The 19,829-nt window shown below is 41.8% G+C and overlaps 1 protein-coding gene and 1 pseudogene across 1 annotated transcript; both read right to left on the bottom strand.

The window, feature by feature from the left end:
• Positions 1–1,678: 1,678 nt before the first annotated feature.
• On the bottom strand, positions 1,679–10,723 carry LOC148065007 (sterile alpha motif domain-containing protein 9-like; annotated as a pseudogene).
• A 2,078-nt stretch (positions 10,724–12,801) lies between these two features.
• LOC148065006 (sterile alpha motif domain-containing protein 9-like) lies at positions 12,802–19,701 on the bottom strand. Its single transcript, XM_087809155.1, has 3 exons — positions 19,608–19,701; positions 19,236–19,298; positions 12,802–17,738 (listed from the first exon to the last, which is right to left on the bottom strand). The coding sequence occupies exons 2-3, from the start codon at positions 19,237–19,239 to the stop codon at positions 13,153–13,155; spliced, it is 4,590 nt and encodes a 1,529-aa protein (XP_087665281.1). The 5' UTR covers positions 19,240–19,298; positions 19,608–19,701; the 3' UTR covers positions 12,802–13,152.
• Between the last annotated feature and the right edge of the window lie 128 nt (positions 19,702–19,829).

The raw sequence follows: 19,829 nt of genomic DNA, 5'->3' as shown, positions 1-19,829 counted from the left end.
CATTGGTTTGGGGCAGAGTATGGGTTACCTCGTGGCTCCTGGCTCACCGACTCCCACCTCGCAGGATGGTGCTTTGGTGGTGGTGGTGGTTGTTGTCTGGATGCTGCCCCGCTCGCCCAGGAAGCTGGTACTCTCCTGGCGTTGAGGTACTGGAGAGCCAGTGTAGCAGCTGTGAGCCCATCCGGTGGTTCGTGCTCCTTCAACCAGGTCCTTACATCCGGAGACAGAACACGAAGAATGATGATCTCCCCGACCTCCTCCTTGGTGTGCTGCTCGGGACGAATCCAGCCTCGGTAGAGTCCCTTCAGGCGATGATAGGTCTCCGTGGGGTTTTCTCCTCCTGGCCTTGCCACCGTCCGGAACTGCTGCCGGTAAGTCTCTGGCGAGATGTCGAACTTCAACAGCAGAGCTGCCTTCAGGTCTCTGTAGCTGTGGGCCCTCTCCTCATCCATCGCGGTGTAGGCCTCCAACGCCTTCCCCGACAGAAGTGGAACAAGCCAGCATGCCCACTCAGTCTCTGGCCAATTCCAGGTTTTAGCGATGCGTTCAAAACGCAAGAGATAATTCTCAATGACTTCCCCGGTGTTATAGGGTGGTATTTTGGGGTCACTGTAGTACCTGTGGTTGGCTCTCTGCTCCTCAAGTCTGCTACTGGAATACATACTCGCCGGTGGTGCTTGGGCTGCTGACACTCTGGCATGTGAAAAAGGTTGGCTGGTCCCTGGAAAGCCTGCTTTGCTGTTACACAGCTCTCTTAACAGTCCTTCTTCTCTCCTGGTTTGGCCTTCCAGGAAGCCTCTCATCAGAGTCGCCAGCTCAGACTCTGGCTGACTCCCTGATGCGGTGACAAACTTGGCTCTGCTGCCTCCCTCATCTTCAGACGACGAGGGTGGAGCGGTCTCCCATGCTGGACCACCACATGCTTCCTCCTCTTCTTCCTCTCTCTGCTGAGACCGAAGTCCAGTGCGGCGTCTTGGCCGAGGCACACTTTTCTTTCGACTTGCCATATCCCACTTCTCACACCAACTGTGGCGGGGCTCGTCCCGTTCGAAAAAACGATCACAAATCTCACATATGGCAAGTCAACTGTGCATTTATTTTTTCCAGTCCAATGGTGCTCGATATATATATATCGTGAGAGGGAACCAAAGAAAATCCAAAAATATTTACAATAAGACAGAACAAAAAAACATAACCTGATCCCAGTTCTTCCGTAGCTAGGGTTCACAACAGGTTTGTAACGTTCTCTTCATTAAATGTGGTTTAGATCCTTGTTGCTCCACTGTGCAACTCAGGAGAAAGAGTGACCTCTTCTGCAGGCGACATGCTGCTTTTAGCTGTTAAGCCCCTCCCAGGGGTGTGGTTGAAATAATCCCCCAATAATAAATGATTTAACAATAATGTCTTGTCAGTTGTGACTTCTGTGGCGTCATGCCACCAGGTAAGCTCTCTGTGTGTGTGTGTGAATGTTTGCATGAACACTAACCAGTCCAGGTGTGCACCCCTAGCTGGCTATGCTAACTGTGGAGGGAGGGAAAGATGAACTTAGTGAGTTTGGTTATGATGAATAAGGAGGGGACAGAGGGAATGAGTGTGGCGTGTATGTGTGTGCATGTGTATCACTGACCATAGCTCTCCGCTTCCTGTAGACGGAGGTACTCCGTCACAGGTTGGCTCGTAAACTATTGTCCTTGCAAAGAGGCAAAAGGACAGGATATAAGTGCATAAGATTCGGACACAATTCTACATATTTCATCGTGGTTAAGGCTGGATTCCCAGGAACAAAATGTAAGGGTATTGATGAGCTACTTCTTACTGATGTTGCAGGCTACCAGGCCCCTGAATGTGAAACCCACGTAGAACGTGATGTTTTCATTGCTGTGAGGCAATGAACGTGCATGGAGGGGCCGAAGGCTGAACTTCCTCTTTTTGGGACCAGCCAGGTAGACGATTCCATCTTCAGTCCAGCCGGACACTTGTTTCAATATCACTGCAGTCTCAGGCTGCTTCCAGGCCTCCCCACTGAACCACTTTAAGCGTCTCTCAGATACAGAGGCGTTTTCTAATTCTCCAAACTTCATCTTGTGGACAAACTTGTCCAATCCTTTTCCTTTCCCAAGGAAAAAATGTGTGTATAGTCTTCTCTTCCGTGATTTGATGTCCTTTATCTTGTCCAGTAGCGTTTTTTAAGTTCCTCAACTGCTGACTGCACTGTTTCATATTTGGCTTCTTTTTCAGTGTCTGAGTCATGATCATCCGGCCCAAACAATAATGTCAACAAGAAAAGTGCTCCTGGTGAACATTTTCTATTGTCAGTCAGGAATTGTTGGCACAGAGCCTGTAGGTCTCTCATAGAGGGTGACTGTGTTTGGGGCGACAAACAGTTCAGAGTGATATGGGCCAAGATGTAACAGATTATATGATTTTGGCTGCAGTGGATTGCTTGGGTAAAGAGAAATAATGGTCTGCAGGATCTCCACTCCATTCTTCTTGTCAGTTAGCTTGAAGATAATTGATGTTATGTTTCCCCCTCCAAGTCGATAAATGATCATTTGTTTTTGGAATGGAGTTAGATTGGTGGGAATTTGCTGATTTGGCTGAAAATCAATCCCACTAAAGGAGTTTCCAAACTCTGACGATCTTTTTGTCAACCACTTCAGTGGATGGCTGATCTTCTCCTCAGGACTTGGTCCTGGAGGAGGTCATCCATCCGGACCAGACCTACTCTGTTCCTGGCAGGTCGATGGCAGACAACGTCTGCCTCATTCGAGATGTCTTGGAGGTCTCCAGTTCATCAGACACCGACATGGGCTTGATCGCACTAGATCAAGAAAAGGCGTTCCACGGCGTTGAGCATGACTACCTGTGGAGAGTCATGGGTAAGCTTGGGTTCAGCGAGGGTCTCATTGCCAGATTTCAGGTACTGTACAGTGACATTGAGAGTGTGCTGAAATTGAACGGCAGCTTGTGTGCACCTTTTAGGGTGCATAGAGGTGTTCGGCAGGGCTGCGCTCTGTCGGGCATCTTCGTACGCTGATGATGTTGTTGTTTTAATAAAAGATCAGCAGGATTTTAATGCTCTCATCACTTTAACTGATGACTTCTCCACCATGTTTGCTGCGAGGGTGAACTGGGGAAAAAGTGAGGCCGTATGTTTGAACGGTTGGCGGGACGGTCCCCCAGTTCTACCCCAAAACCTAAAGTGGAAAAACGATGGTTTTAAATACCTTGGCGTGTTTTTAGGGAACAAAGATTATGAAAGAAAGAACTGGGATTGTGTTTTAGAGAAAATTGAAGGAAAAATTGAAAAATGGAAATGGATACAAAAAGAAATGTCATTTAGAGGAAGAAGACTTGTTTTAAACAATCTTGTGGTGTCACTGCTGTGGCACCAACTCACTGTGTTAAACCCTGCCCCCGGCCTGCTCGAAAAGATACCGTCAAAAATGGTCGACTTCTTCTGGGGAGGGTTCCATTGGGTTCCACAGCCAGTCTTGTTTTTACCTCGTGAAGAAGGGGGCCAGGGCCTAATCCACCTGGCCAGTAGAACTGCCACTTTTAGACTTCAGTTTGTCCAGAAGTACTTGACCAGTCCCTCAGGCTTGGTGTGGAGGGATATGAGCAGCTGGATTTTAAATAGTGTCAACGATCTGGGGCTGGACACAGCTCTGTTTTTTACAGATTTTAATCTTTTAAGTCTTAACAACGTACCTTCTTTTTATCAGGGTGTTTTTAAAGCGTGTTCGCTTTTTAAATGGAGCCACAATCATGCCTTTAACTCTCTGCACTGGTTTTTAAAGCAGGCACTGATCCACGGAGCAAGGCTGGACATCAGCAACAGCACTTTACCTGGGCTGACGGGGGCGCTGGTCAGAAGCAAGACCATATCCCTGCAGCAACTCGAGGACGCTGTGGGACCGGCGCTCTCGGACGCCCGGGACATTACTGGGGATACACTCTGTGAGGTTCGCTGGGAGATCACTGGACGAATGGAATAAAAGGATCACGGCTCCAGAAAGAACTTTACTCCACCAGTACACGGACGGCGGGATGGAGCCGGACCCAGCGGACCTCTTCCCGTACCTGCACCTGAGCCCTAAGGTCCGGGACAACAACAACAGCCCACTCCTGACCACCTGAGACAGAGACGTTCTAACCGTACACAAGGCCACAAAGAGAAGTTTTTATGTGAACTGTGTCAAGATTCTAAACCAGAAGACCCTTTTACGACGACCGACTAACACATGGACAGACAGACTTGGGGACTGGGGCCCACAGTGGAGGTCGCTGTACAAGCCACCTCTGAGAAAAAGAACCGGTGACCTCCAGTGGAGGATTTTACACGGGGCGATCGCGAGCAACTCCTTTTTAGCGCGTTTTAACCCCGGGGCTTTAAACGAGTGTCCATTCTGCAGCCAACCAGAGAACACTTTTCACATCTTTAAAGAGTGTGGGAGGCTGGCAGGGTTTTTTAATGTTCTAACTGTTGTCTTTAGTCTTTTTGACCTCGGGTTCTCTGTCCCTGTTTTAATAGGCGGAGTCAGATACACCAAGAAACACAAATAAAGAAGCCAGATTCTAAACTACCTGGTGGGGGAGGCAAAGATGGCGGTGTATCTGACCCGCAGGGACCAGCTGGAGAATGGACACTCGCTGGATGTGGTGGCTCTGTGGAGACAGAACATCAAATCCAGACTGAGGCTGGAGTTCTGCTTCCACAGAGTCACCAACAACACCGAGATGTTTTTTAGAAAATGGGGGGAAAAAGGACAAATTTGCACAATGACGAAAAATACATTACAATTTGCACAATGGCTTGACTGAAGAATTGCATGTGTCACTTTAAATGAAAACATTTTAAAGACCCTATTGTAATAAAGTATTTTAAAAGTCAAAAGTCTCCTCAGGACTTTCTGGTATCTTCTCTTCATCTGCTTCGATTTCCGTCTGGAAATAACTGATCTTCTGATATCCACTCAAGTGAATCTTGCATGGCCTTATGCAGTTTTTTCAGATGGTCATGAAATGGTTTCCACGAGTCGTGAATTTCGGGGGGAATGTAATCAGTTAGTAGGAGCTTTGTCAATTCGAAGAGGCCGTGTGGTGTTGAAAACATTGGCAGTGACTGAATCAGCTTCAGCAAACTGCATCCAACCTCTACCTCAGCAAAATATCCAGAATTGTTCAAACTGTCCATTTCTGCTTCAGCAGCTCTCTCGCAGTCTTGGAAACACTCTATGGCTTTTAGAGCAGTCTCCACTGCATCTGCTACACTGTCCACAGTTTTGGGGGCTTTGCTGTCCTCAATGGCTTTGCATTTAGCTTGAAACCATCTTTTGTACACTTGGCCTTTGGTGTCGAGAATGTATGAGTTGTTGGGCTGTTTTTTTGCAGCAACCTCTGCCCAGTGTTTAGCCACCTCAAAACGTGCATATTTATAATGAAGGCGAGCGAGATGCTGTGCAATAAAGGCATCTTCATTGAAACACATGAATGCTTCTTCAAGTAACGCAATTGCTGGGTCTGGGCCGCCCTCGTGCTCACAAACATACTCTATAAGAGGGGCGACGAAATTGTCAGATGTGTCACCCTTGCTTTTTTTGGACCGCCGGATGAAAAGATCCTTCAGAAATGTGTGATATTCATATCTTCCAAATCTGTGTTCTCCAAGTAAATTCATGGCCAACTTGCTTTGATTCATTTGCTCGTCCAGAAGTTGTTCTAGGATTTCTTTTGCAACTAGTGGATGGATAATTCTGATGGATTGAATGTGAGTTTTGTCGTCTTTTAGGTGTAGAAACACAAGTTTTGCCTGATCGCTGAGGTATTTTTCAAACTTTTGACGGAATCTTCCCACACAAAGTGTCATAGATAGCAAGGCTTCACAGTGTGACTGGGAGATGTAGGAGTTTTGAACATATGTGTTTAGCAGTGCCACATAATGCATGAGGCGTGTGACAACAGACTTGCTGTCAATGTCCTGGAGTAGATGCTTGACGAACTGTCGAATATACTCTTCTGAGAAACCTTCGCTCATCAGGACAAAGGTGAGAATGAAATCTGGCTGGTATTGTTGTTCAAGTATATCACGTTTCGCAGCAAATTTCCTCTTTTCTTTTTCTGACAGTCTGAGAGTGACTGAGACATTTTTAATTGGAGACTCTTTGGTTTTCCTTTCTGGATCCTGAGACCTCCTGCAACTCAGTAAAATAAAGCAAAGTGTTCCATTTTGAATCTTTTTATCAAACATGGCAACTTCCAGTTCATTTCTGAGATCTTCCAAGTAGTCCTTATCAGAATCTTCAATCAGGAGCAGGAGGGGCAGACATCTTTGTGGATCTTTTTCTTCATATTCTCTTAGTTCAACTGCATGTTGAGAAACATCAGCAACTGTTTGGTCAGATTTTACGACAGCACATCTCAGCGTTTTTCTTTGGTTCCATAACAACAGCTTTGCCACTGTGCTGCCACCACTTCCAGGATGATGGTTGATATTTATGTTGACCACAGGGTCCTGACAGGGACTATATTTCAGGTTGTCATTAAGAAGTTTGGAAGCATCTCCATATGCATCTCTTTCAATCACCTCACCCACATAACCGTGATCAGCAAGCCCGAAGTTCATCCACTCCACTCTGCCTCCTCTGTAAAACTGATGCTCAATTACGTTCTTTTCCTCATCGATGAAGTTGACGTTTGTTTCATCATAATGATTCCTCTTCCTGTGTTACAAGAGTGCATTTCCCGTTCACGACGGGTAAAAGTTTGTCAACTGTTTTAACTGGCTGCACCTGCTGCAAAATTGCGTCATCGTGGCTCATTTTCAGCCCAACAACGCTGTGATTGTCCACATCCTCTTTGCCATATGACTCTGCAAATGCTTGCCACTTTAGGAAGTTTTCCTCAGACTCGCAGATACAGATGATGTCTTCATGACCTTTCATGTCTCTGTAGAATTCATGGAATGTATGCAAAAGTGGTTTCTCAACTTCTGAAGTGATGAGGAAAATAACTTGGAATGCCCCTTTAGGAAAGATATGTTTGCATATCAGAGACACCGATTCAGAAAGGAGAGTCATTTTGGATTTAATCCATGTCATTTCATCACATGGATTGTCGTTTCCATTGTAGTCAGAACGACCATTTGAGAAAATCCAGCTTGTCTGTTCAAACAGATGCAAGCGTCTCTCTAATTCTTTGACGGCCATGCCAGTGGGGAGCCTGTAGCTCTGCAAAGAATGCATGTTTGCCACATGATGCTGAAGGAATGTATTGCACAGACCTGAGACCTTTGAGTCTGGGTCAAAGTCGAACACACAAAAGATGTTCAGGTTTAATAACCAGTTAATATTGCCGAGATCAGCAGAGGATAATTTGTTTGTGACTAAAATGAACCACTTGTCTTTATCATTGAATTTCTTCTTCTGTCATCAGCATTGTGAGTTTTCGTCCAAGATCCTTGCAGATAGATGGAGCATTGTAGAAATGACTTTTCTCTGCATCCTCTCTTTGAGCATCTCGATCTTTGGTCCATTCAAAGAAGTGCTTTATGTCTGTGTCATTCACTGGTTCCGTTTTTGAGCCCATCCTTCGATAAATTGTTGCTTTCTCAAGTTGTACTTTGTTGCTGGATTCGTTGAACTTGGGCAAACGAACAGAATATACTTCGTTCTTGACGATACTGATCTTGGGTACTATATCAACCTCAACAACATACTTCTTTTCTGTACCTTCATGATCTATGACCTCAACAATTCTTGGTGGCCGCATGCACTGTCGAATCTGATCCTTGTCAGAGGAGAAGCTCCTTTCAACGTAGTCCAAAGCGTCTACATACATGTCCTTCTCTGTAACTGGGACACCAATTATCTCACCGTGCACATATCCTGAATCTTCTCTGCTGTCCATCACGCCAAAGTGTATTGTTCCATTTGTCATAATGTTTATACAACCTGTTGCACATTTAAGAACCTCAAAGGCAAACTTTGCTTGCAGTCTGGTGCGGTCTAGTGTGGCCGCCAAAGCAAAAGACTTGTGTTCATGACGGGGGGTTATCAGGTCAAATGCTCCAGATTCTGGTAGTAGGACTCGATTCTTCACATATATGAAATCAAGAGCTTCCTGATCAAACGGCCGTGGTTTGCAGTCATCCTTTGTGTTGCATGAAGTTTTCTATGAACTGTAACTTCAAAGCACGTATCAATCTACAGTCACTGTTCTCAACATGCAGTGGCTGCTGTTTGAGTCCTTCCTCCGAAAGCACGGACTGCAAAGTACCAGCTTGATCAAATTGTTCGGAGACTTTTATTTTCAAAGGGCCGATCTCCGCGTCTCGACGGAAGTACAGCCGTTAATGTATCTTACCTGCTGAAATCTAATAACGGTACGTGAATATTTAATTTAAAAGTATAATACAGTCATTTTCGGTCGATGCATCGACGGTGTTTTAGGCATAAGAGTTATGGACATTTTCTGGAACCAACAATTTTTTAATATTTCCCTAGATTATGTGTTTATTTTTGTTATAAAACGGCTAAATTGTTGCCGATGCTTGTATTGCATCAGCCATGTGGGAGAGCTCGCGCCACTGTGTGTATCTCTTTAGACAGTGTTTTGTTAAACATACGTTATTTATTTAATTATTGTAAAAGTTTATGTTTAATATGTACGAAAGAAAACAACGAACATGTTTCTTACTATAAAGTACTGGTACGGTTATTGATCAGGAAAAATAAATATACTACAGAGCGAAACAATACAGCACCACATGATGATCCTATTCCACGAGACTGCCATTTTACCCGCAGTTCAGATAAATCAATTTCTTATTTTATTTATTTTATTTTTTCCCTTTATTTTTATTTTATTTATTTTTTACACCAACTGTTCGTCTATTATTATAATTATAATTATTATATTATAATCCCAAACTTTATTAAAAAACTAACCTAATAGAAGTTTCTAAAATAATTGACCAGAAAACTACGTTACTTATAGAAAGCTTTTTTTACCCTTTTAAAAAAAACTTGTAGGATTTACAAGAAAAAACTATTTTTTAACCCAATAGAAACTGAAGAATTTCTTTACACGAAACTTGAAAAACATGCTTTAGCATTAACGTCGCATTAGTCAAGAAAGCCTGTTTTTTTTGTTTTTTTATCACAATATAGGTACTCATTATGCAACCAATGTAAACATAAGAAACGATGAGAGTATTTCAACTTGTTTCAATAAACTTGCGGCACCAAAGTTGCAAGAAACGCTTTTTTTCGGCCTAAAGAAAAAAATTATAACACGCTTGAATACTTACATTATAATGACCAAAACTCTTCATAAAAAACTTGTAATATGATATTCACAAGCAAAAAACGCCTTTTTTAACCAATAGAAGTCTACGGTAGTTGACCTTAAAACTACTTTTTCATATAACTTGGTAAAGACCAAGTAAGCCATTTTTACTCTTTCTTTTTCAAATAAACTTGCAGCATAAAACTTACAAGAAAAAAACTCTCTTTTTTAGCCAATAGAAATTCAAGAAAGCTTATCTATAAATTTCTTTACTTTAAACTTGAAAAACACACATTAGCGTTAACGTTGCATTAATCAAGAAAGTTTGTTTTTGTTTTTTTATCATAATATAAGTACTCATAAGGCAGTGTAACCTATAAAAAACTTGATTATTTAACCAAGAAAAGCTCTTTTAAAGAAAACATTTCATTCGTACTCTCGGGGTTCAAGCGGTCTCTAAAGGGGTGAAATAAATGCCTTTATAACGTGCCAATATAGCTTAGTTTGCCACTCGAAAGAATCCCAAGCCAATTTTATTCAATCTATGGTTACTATATAGACCGAGAGTCGTAACGGAAAACCAAACCACACCACAACAACAACAAGCTATATTTTTGTAATAATAATAAGACAATTGTTCAATATTTTAGGTGTGACCTCTAAACAACACGGTGTCTTTATGCACAATGATGTTCATTTTTATCAATGAATAAATCATTTTAATCATTTATTAAAGTTAAATTAGAAAATGCATAGAAAAGACAAATGAACAGCCTGAACAAAAATGCCACATGTTGTTTAAATATACATTAATGGAAACATGGAGCCCCGTTACAGTGTATTTGAAATGATTCAATTCATGACGTTGGCGTTGAAAGTGACGTAAAATGAGAGTCAACATGGCTGGTCGGTCTTGACCAAAGAAAACAGTGAATGAATCGATCGATTTAAAAGATATTTGGACTTGCAGATAAATGTATAACTTTAACATAATAGTGGTTCTAATTATCATGTTACTCACCTTAGATGTTTTCGAAGAAGTTTTGTCGAGTAGAAACGTGGAAAATGTTGTCGGAGATTTGTGGCGCGATCAATATGATAATTTCTATATTCTCGTGAATTAGGACGTGTTCTACGTCATCAGTATTGGTGTAAAGTGGTCACACAAAAACAAAGCAAACATAGTTGAACTGGGAATACAGCGATCCAGCAGCCATTCAGTTTTCACCATCAAGTGTTGTTTTTCTTTCAGGACAAAATGAACGCTTGAAAGACTGTCTTCTAAATACATTCCTGCAATTATTTTACACTTTTACAGTCGACCTGGACAAGCAATGATGCTTTTACCCCTGGGTTGAGATGACCGCATTCAGATCCACTGGGGTCAGGCGGCCACGCTTACCCGTGGCAGACCATCATATCTCCCCAAAGACATCTGTACTCTTGGCCTGGAAGTGAGAGAGAAGATGCCGTTCTGTTTGCACCTCACTGCAGATGTTCAAGGTAGCTTCTCGACTGATCTATGGGTATAAGTGAAGAAACGACTACTAAACCTACTTGAATTGTTCAGGTAGAAAAACTTGCTAATATCGATCATGGTTATCTTGTTATTGTATAAGCTCTAATTTATCTTTGCACCACTTTAATTGTGAATAATTTTTTTTTTAACGCTGGCTTGTTTTTTTCACCTCCTAGTTAAAAGACCACTAATTTCCTTGATAACAAGTTAAGTTACTGGTCAACAACCGAAAACCAACTGAACCATTTGGTTTTGTCGTTCATCGTCAAAGCCAAAGGAAAAGTACTTTTATCTTGTTTTTGTGTTTTAATCGTTTTATCTTGTTTATATTCAGTTGTCATGTCTCATCAGTAAAAAGCTAGATTGTAACCATTCAGAAGATTCTATACAATTATCATTACATATCAATGATGACGAAGCACCAAGTTTCCCTACTAAACACTAGGGGGCGAGCCATTCTTGAATAGTTAATTCAAAGCAACATTTGTGGTAGTGTACATGAAAATATGGACACCAAGAGGATTTCTAAATACATTTGAGCATCACAAAGTAACATTGCAAAGAAGCAGTGGTTCTATGAGGGCTTAACCAGGTTACCAACCTGCATCTAAAGAAAAGTACAGAGATAACTTAGTTTCTCTAAGCTAGTGTCACTGCCGTTAACATTAAATTACCTGCTTTGCCCTTTTTTCTGCTTAATTTGAGAACAGTTTATTTGGTCCCATGCAGGTTGTGAGTGACAGAATAGAAGAGAAGCTGCTGGACAGGTTGATAACGTGACAGTCGAGAACACAGTGCCACTCCTGAACAGGTGTGACAAGGTGTCAAAGTATCGTGGCTATTGTTTTCTTAAATATGTACCAACAACTTTTCCAATGCAATGCTGAGTTGGTGTTTCGTGGGCTGATGAGGACAAGGTTTGCAGTGCATGGAATTCACCTGGAGAATCCAGTTAAGTGTCTTCTTCTGCACCAAAGCCTTGGACGAAGAACAATCCTCACGTCCTTCTTTCCACCGTGAGCTCCCAGAACCAACCGGAGCGCAGCTTCTTGTTCTTGCTTGAAACTGCAAAAATGGTGTCCGCCCCTAAAATCTGCCAAAGCTGCTAAATTGTGGACGAATCAATGGAGTGTAAGAGTGCTGCCTGAAAGTGGAAGACAAAAAAATGATAGCTTTGCCAGTAAAGATTCATCAAAGTAATACTTTTTGGCAAAATGATGGAGAACATTGCATGATGAGAGATTATGAGCTAGGGCTGAGCGCTATGACAAACTGTTCATGTCATGTTCTTTTTTATATTCTATTAGTTTCAGGGTATCTAATGTTTTTTTTTTTAGTGTTCTTGCAAATAATTACTGCAGTCGATTGGTTTAAATAGCCCATACTACTGTCATAAGGGTTGTATCATGTTTTGTTTTCATTTGCAGACACAGGTTAAAGCATGACCTTGACCATGACGTGAATATGGTGGCAGTAACTATGTTAAGGATGAGAATGATAATGGTTGCAGTCAAAATCGAATATTTTTATTGGATATAGTTGCATAATCAGTGCAGTTAACCATCATTATTACAGGAACCTTATCTTTGACGAGGTTGAATGTGATTCCCATTTGAGAGGGTGCAGATTGAGCTGTGGATGTGGAGGGTACTTTATCTAAAACGTGTTTTCGGCTAAGGTTGTGAAGCAAATTGCTAGTGTTGTCTAGGCTGGCTAACACTTTTGCTCGATAGCATTGGTAAGAGATGGTTGTTTGGATCACGTCTGGCATTCTGAACCAAACTTCCACACTACAGATGTGGCTGCTCTTGTGGTATTAGTTAATCTGAGGCAACAACGTGTCCTTCGCTTTGAGAGCTCTCGCCGGCAGCCAATGTAAGCTCAAAACTTTCCTGTGCAGACGCTGTGTTGTTGGTGTGCAGCAGTGAAATAGGTCCCCTGTGGGATATTCACCGGTATATCAGTATATGAAAAATGAAACAATACGATTTTTATTTTCCTCACCAAAACAATTTATTTTTCATGAACATCCACAAAAGTTTGACAAATTAGAACAAGACAGTAAAATACTGAATTCGCAGTGGTATATGAGTATAGTACAAAATACTGAACCAGTCCTTTTTCACTAGTTCAGTAGCAGTGGTTATTTGTGACATTAGATGCAATTATTACAGGGATCCTCTGGAAGCAGCTAGAATTTGCTGTTGTGGTTGGCTCGTAAACTATTGTCCTTGCAAAGAGGCAAAAGGACAGGATATAAGTGCATAATATTCGGACACAATTCTACATAATTCATCGTGGTTAAGGCTGGATGCCCAGGAACAAAATGTAAGGCTATTGATGAACTACTTCTTACTGATGTTGCAGGCTACCAGGCCCCTGAATGTGAAGCCCACGTAGAACGTGATGTTTTCATTGCTGTGAGGCAATGAACGTGCATGGAGGGGCCGAAGGCTGAATTTCCTCTTTTTGGGACCAGCCAGGTAGACGATTCCATCTTCAGTCCATCCGGACACTTGTTTCAATATCACTGCAGTCTCAGGCTGCTTCCAGGCCTCCCCACTGAACCACTTTAAGCGTCTCTCAGAGACAGAGGCGTTTTCTAATTCTCCAAACTTCATCTTGTGGACAAACTTGTCCAATCCTTTTCCTTTCCCAAGGAAAAAATGTGTGTATAGTCTTCTCTTTCGTGGTTTGATGTCCTTTATCTTGGTCCAGTAGCGTTTTTTAAGTTCCTCAACTGCTGACTGCACTGTTTCATATTTGGCTTCTTTTTCAGTGTCTGAGTCATGATCATCCGGCCAAAACAATAATGTCAACAAGAAAAGTGCTCCTGGTGAACATTTTCTATTGTCAGTCGGGAATTGTTGGCACAGAGCCTGCAGGTCTCTCAGAGAGGGTGACTGTGTTTGGGGCGACAAACAGTTCAGAGTGATATGGGCCAAGATGTAACAGATTATATGATTTTGGCGCAGCTTTGCCTGCAGTGGATTTCTTGGGTAAAGAGAAATAATGGTCTGCAGGATCTCCACTCCATTCTTCTTGTCAGTTAGCTTGAAGATAATTGATGTTATGTTTCCCCCTCCAAGTCGATAAATGATCATTTGTTTTTGAAATGGAGTTAAATTGGTGGGAATTTGCTGATTTGGCTGAAAATCAATCCCACTGAAGGAGTTTCCAAACTCTGAAGATCTTTTTGTCAACCACATCAGTGGATGGCTGATCTTCTCCTCATGACTTTCTGGTATCTTCTCTTCAGCAGCATCTCTTTCCGTCTGGAAATAACTGAGATCTTCTGATATCCACTCAAGTGAATCTTGCATGGCCTTATGCAGTTTTTTCAGACGGTCATGAAATGGTTTCCACGAGTCTTGAATTTCGGGGGGAATATAATCCGTTAGCAGGAACTTTGTCAATTCGGAGAGGCCATGTGGTGTTGAAAACATTGGCAGTGACTGAATCAGCTTCAGCAAACTGCATCCAACCTCTACCTCAGCAAAATATCCAGAATTGTTCAAAATGTCCATTTCTGCTTCAGCAGCTCTCTCGCAGTCTTGGAAACACTCTATGGCTTTAAGAGCAGTCTCCACTGCATCTGCTACACTGTCCACAGTTTTGGGGGCTTTGCTGTCGTCAATGGCTTTGCATTTAGCTTGAAACCATCTTTTGTACACTTGGCCTTTAGTGTCGAGAATGTGTGAGTTGTTGGGCTGTTTTTTTGCAGCAACCTCTGCCCAGTGTTTAGCCACCTCAAAACGTGCATATTTATAATGAAGGCGAGCGAGATGCTGTGCAATAAAGGGATCTTCATTGAAACACTTGAATGCTTCTTCAAGTAAAGCAATTGCTGGGTCTGGGCCGCCCTCGTGCTCACAAACATACTCTATAAGAGGGGCGAAGAAAGTGTCAGATGTGTCACCCTTGCTCATTCTGGACCGCCGGATGAAAAGAGCCCTCAGAAATGTGTGATATTCATTACTTCCAAATCTGTGTTCAAAAAGTACACTTTCTCCAAGTAGATTCATGGCCAACTTGCTTTGATTCATTTGCTTATCCAGAAGTTGTTCTAGGATTTCTTTTGCAACTAGTGGATGGATAATTCTGATGGATTGAATGTGAGTTTTGTCGTCTTTTAGGTGTAGAAACACCAGTTTTGCCTGATCGCTGAGGTATTTTTCAAACTTTTGACGGAATCTTCCCACATGAAGTGTCATAGATAGCAAGGCTTCACAGTGTGACTGGGAGATGTAGGAGTTTTGAACATATGTGTTTAGCAGTGCCACATAATGCATGAGGCGTGTGACAACAGACTTGCTGTCAATGTCCTGGAGTAGATGCTTGACAAACTGTCGAATATACTCTTCTGAGAAACCTTCGCTCATCAGGACAAAGGTGAGAATGAAATCTGGCTGGTATTGTTGTTCAAGTATATCACGTTTTGCAGCAAATTTCCTCTTTTCTTTTTCTGACAGTCTGTGAGTGACTGAGACATTTTTAAGGGGAGACTCTTTGGTTTTCCCTTCTGGATCGTGCGACCTCCTGCAACTCAGTAAAATAAAGCAAAGTGTTCCATTTTGAATCTTTTTATCAAACATGGCAACTTCCAGCTCATTTCTGAGATCTTCCAGGTAGTCCTTATCAGAATCTTCAATCAGGAGCAGGAGGGGCAGACACCTTTGTGGATCTTTTTCTTCATATTCTCTTATTTCAACTGCATGTTGAGAAACATCAGCAACTGTTTGGTCAGATTTTACGACAGCACATCTCAGCGTTTTTCTTTGGTTCCATAACAACAGCCTTGCCACTGTGCTTCCACCACTTCCAGGATGATGGTTGATATTTATGTTGACCACAGGGTCCTGACAGGCATTATATTTCAGGTTGTCATTAAGAAGTTTGGAAGCATCTCCATATGCATCTCTTTCAATCACCTCACCCACATAACCTTGATCAGCAAGCCAGAAGTTCATCCACTCCACTCTGCCTCCTCTGTAAAATTGCTGCTCAATTTCCTCCTTTTCCTCATCGATGAAGTCGACGTTTGTTTCATCACAATGATTCACTGAAAGAATCTCCAAGGAATACATTCTTTCCTCTTCCTGTGTTACAAGAGTGCATTTCCCGTTCACGACAGGTAAAAGTTTGTCAACTGTTTTAACTGGCTGCACCTGCTGCAAAATTGCGTCAACGTGGCTCATTTTCAGCCCAACAACGCTGTGATTGTCCACAGCCTCTTTGCCATATGAGTCTGCAAATGCTTGCCACTTTAAGAAGTTTTCCTCAGACTCGCAGATACAGATGATGTCTTCATGACCTTCCATGTCTCTGTAGAATTCATGGAATGTATGCAAAAGTGGTTTCTCAACTTCTGAAGTGATGAGGAAAATAACTTGGAATGCCCCTTTAGGAAAGATATGTTTGCATATCAGAGACACCGATTCAGAAAGGAGAGTCATTTTGGATTTAATCCATGTCATTTCATCACATGGATTGTCGTTTCCATTGTAGTCAGAACGACCATTTGAGAAAATCCAGCTTGTCTGTTCAAACAGATGCAAGCGGCTCTCTAATTCTTTGACGGCCATGCCAGTGGGGAGCCTGTAGCTCTGCAAAGAATGCATGTTTGCCACATGATGCTGAAGGAATGTATTGCACAGACCTGAGACCTTTGAGTCTGGGTCAAAGTCGAACACACAAAAGATGTTCAGGTTTAATAACCAGTCAATATTGCCGAGATCAGCAGAGGATAATTTGTTCGTGACTAAAATGAACCACTTGTCTTTATCAATGAATTTCTTTCCATCTGTCATCAGCATTGTGAGTTTTCTTCCAAGGTCCTTGCAGATAGATGGAGCATTGTAGAAATGACTTTTCTCTGCATCCTCTCTTTGAGCATCTCGATCTTTGGTCCGTTCATAGAAGTACTTTGTGTCTGTGTCATTCACTGGTTCCGTTTTTGAGCCCATCCTTCGATAAATTGTTGCTTTCTCAAGTTGTACTTTGTTGCTGGATTCATTGAACTTGGGCAAACGAACAGAATACACTTCGTTCTTGACGATACTGATCTTGGGTACTATATCAACCTCAACAACATACTTCTTTTCTGTACCTTCATGATCTATGACCTCAACAAATCTTGGTGGCCGCATGCACTGTCGAATCTGATCCTTGTCAGAGGAGAAGCTCCTTTCAACGTAGTCCAAAGCGTCTACATACATGTCCTTCTCTTTAACTGGGACACCAATAATCTCACCGTGCACATATCCTGAATCTTCTCTGCTGTCCATCACGCCAAAGTGTATTGTTCCATTTGTCCTAATGTTTATACAACCTGTTGCAAATTTAAGAACCTCACAGGCAAACTTTGCTTGCAGTCTGGTGCGGTCTAGTGTGGCCGCCAAAGCAAAAGACTTGTATTCATGACAGGGGGTTATCAGGTCAAATGCTCCAGATTCTGGTAGTAGGACTCGGTTCTTCACGTAAATGAAATCAAGAGCTTCCTGATCAAACGGTCGTGGTTTGCAATCATCCTTTGTGTTGCTTTTGTCTGCCGGTGTCTGCTGGCTCTGTGCACCCTGGTTAGGACCGTGGACCATTTCGGGTTGGCCTGTTGTAGGTGGACTGTTTTGTGATTTTGTCTTATTTGCCTTCTTTTTCACTTCATTTTGACTGGAACTGGCAGAGATTTCGTTTTGCTTAACCTGTTGATGTTTGATGAGCTCATCTCTCTTTGATATGATTAAAAAAGAAGGTCCCAGTGCCTTGCAAATTTTTCTTGACAAAAAGTCCTCATCTAGTTCGAGAAGAATTTTTCCGTCAACTTCCTCATCATAGAGTCTTTGAACATACTTCTCCTTCAGCCCAATCGATCTGAGCCAGTCTCTTACTTGATCTTCACTCCAGTTTTCGAGGGCAATCTGCTCTTCATCAGCTACATGGTGAGAAAAGATTGGAAACTTGTTATTTTGTCATCAGCAACTTATTTTAAACTTTTTTTTCTTTCACCAAGTGAAACAATAAAGGTTGCATCATATTTATACAATTTAATTTATTAGAATGGTTTTATCCTCAAATAGCTGAGTTGATGTTTTGTAAAGTACAGTAAGTAAAGTGAAGGTTATTTGTAAAACGCCTTTTTTTTAGACCAGGGTCACAAAACGCTTTACCAAAAAAAAACAATACACAGCTAGACAGAGGGAGAGGAAGGTCGTTCCAAAGCTGAGGAGCAACAGTCTGGAAGGATTTCTCTCCTCTGGTTCTGAACCGTGTTCAGGAACCATCAGTAGATTCTGATCCACAGACCTCAGAGCCCGAGCTGGGGTGTAAGGCTAGATCAGATCACTGATGGTCTGACCATGAATAGTTCTGAAAGTAAGAACCAGAATTTTAAAACTGATCCTGAAAGAAACTGATAGCCAGTGAAAAGTTTTAAGGATCGGAGAAATGTGAGTTCTTCTACTAGAGCGGGTCAGAATTCTCGCTGCAGTTTTGTATGAACTGTAACTTTAAAGCACGTATCAATCTACAGTCATTTTGCTCAACCAGCAGTGGCTGCAGCGTGAGTCGCTCCACTGAAAAGACGGACTGCAAAGTACCAGCTTTGGGGTGGGCTGGGGGGGTACAGCTTGCAAAAGGCTGAGAACCCCTGCCCTGGGATAATTTATTTTTGGTTAGAGCTGCTCACTGTGTCAAAACATTTGTAGGCGGTGGTTGTGATTCACAAACATATCTTATGTACTTTCTGTTTCTTATGTACGTCCAACATCAGGTGTCAGTGAGTTGCTTTGAATATTGCTCAAATTCTAGTTGTTCAGAATTTCAACCGTCTGGTTTAAATTTATAGACCAAGTGACAACTACTTTAAAGTTCTAAACCACTGACTTGTGATCACTGACACCTTCAAAAGTTCATTGTTGATATTTGTTTATATATTTGTATTCATTTGGGTTTTTTCTTTTGGCTATTGGTCCAAGGGTGGGGGCAGAAGGAAGTTATTGTGTCAGTATGTGTGTGATTGTGCGTCTTTAATGTGCCTTGATTGTTTATCTTTCTATAAAAAGTAAACAATGATCGGAAAAAACATGGTATTCCTGGTGTAATGAAAACGGTGTTACATAACAACAATAAACTGGAATACATTTAAGAAGGTAAAATGTATTTAACATTTGTAAACAACAGAAGTGTAATAAACATTACACTCAGCGTTTCATCCAACTCATGAAAGTAAATGATTAGTTCTAAGTTGAGTTAAGTAAGTTATTTTACAATAATCTTATTCAACATTACCCTGTAACTGTATTCTAGTCTTTTCACTGTGAGATATGTTCTTGGTTTTGACTTCAGGAAATCCACCCTCCTGTGGCTGACAAAAGGAATGGTAGGGTGGGCCCTGATCTCCAGCCTCAATTCTAAACGATAAACATCTTACCCATAGCTTTATCTTCTTATTTCCACATCTCAGGACTGTGGTCTTCTTTTCTCACATTCCACCCTGCAAAGAAAATGGCGTCATTTATTTTTTTTATGTTGACGATTGTTTCACACACCTGTATAAACGCATGCATTCATCTGAAGTAATAAAACGTAAGATGTGGGTCCAATTGGTAATAATTTAAACACTCGTTTACAAATAAATATTCATCTTTATCATTTTTTGTTAAATCTTTGGATTAATTGTAAGCAGTGGTTTAAGATTTATTGTAGCATCCCGTCTTTTCCTGTATCCACAACTATGGCTGAAAAATATCTTCATTTATAATATTAACAGTCGTGCAACGACTGAGGTTTAGCTTTTACTTGCCTTTTCTCGTCTTAAATCCGCTCCCTGCATGTGTCGAGGTACCGTCCAGATCTTCTGCGGGTGTTTTCTTTCTCGACTTTCGTTTCATGTGAACTCTCGTTTAAGCTCCGCCCACTTTCAGAAGAAAACGTTTGAGTTCATGAGCAAGTGGAGTTGACGGAGAAATACTAAAATAAAGCTTCATCCGTTTCTAATGCATCAGTCACAATTCGTTTTTGTAAT

This window comes from Callionymus lyra, chromosome 15 (assembly GCF_982586985.1).
Source record: "Callionymus lyra chromosome 15, fCalLyr1.hap1.1, whole genome shotgun sequence".
Lineage (NCBI taxonomy): Eukaryota > Metazoa > Chordata > Actinopteri > Syngnathiformes > Callionymidae > Callionymus > Callionymus lyra.
This window is presented reverse-complemented; position numbering and strand designations above follow the sequence as displayed.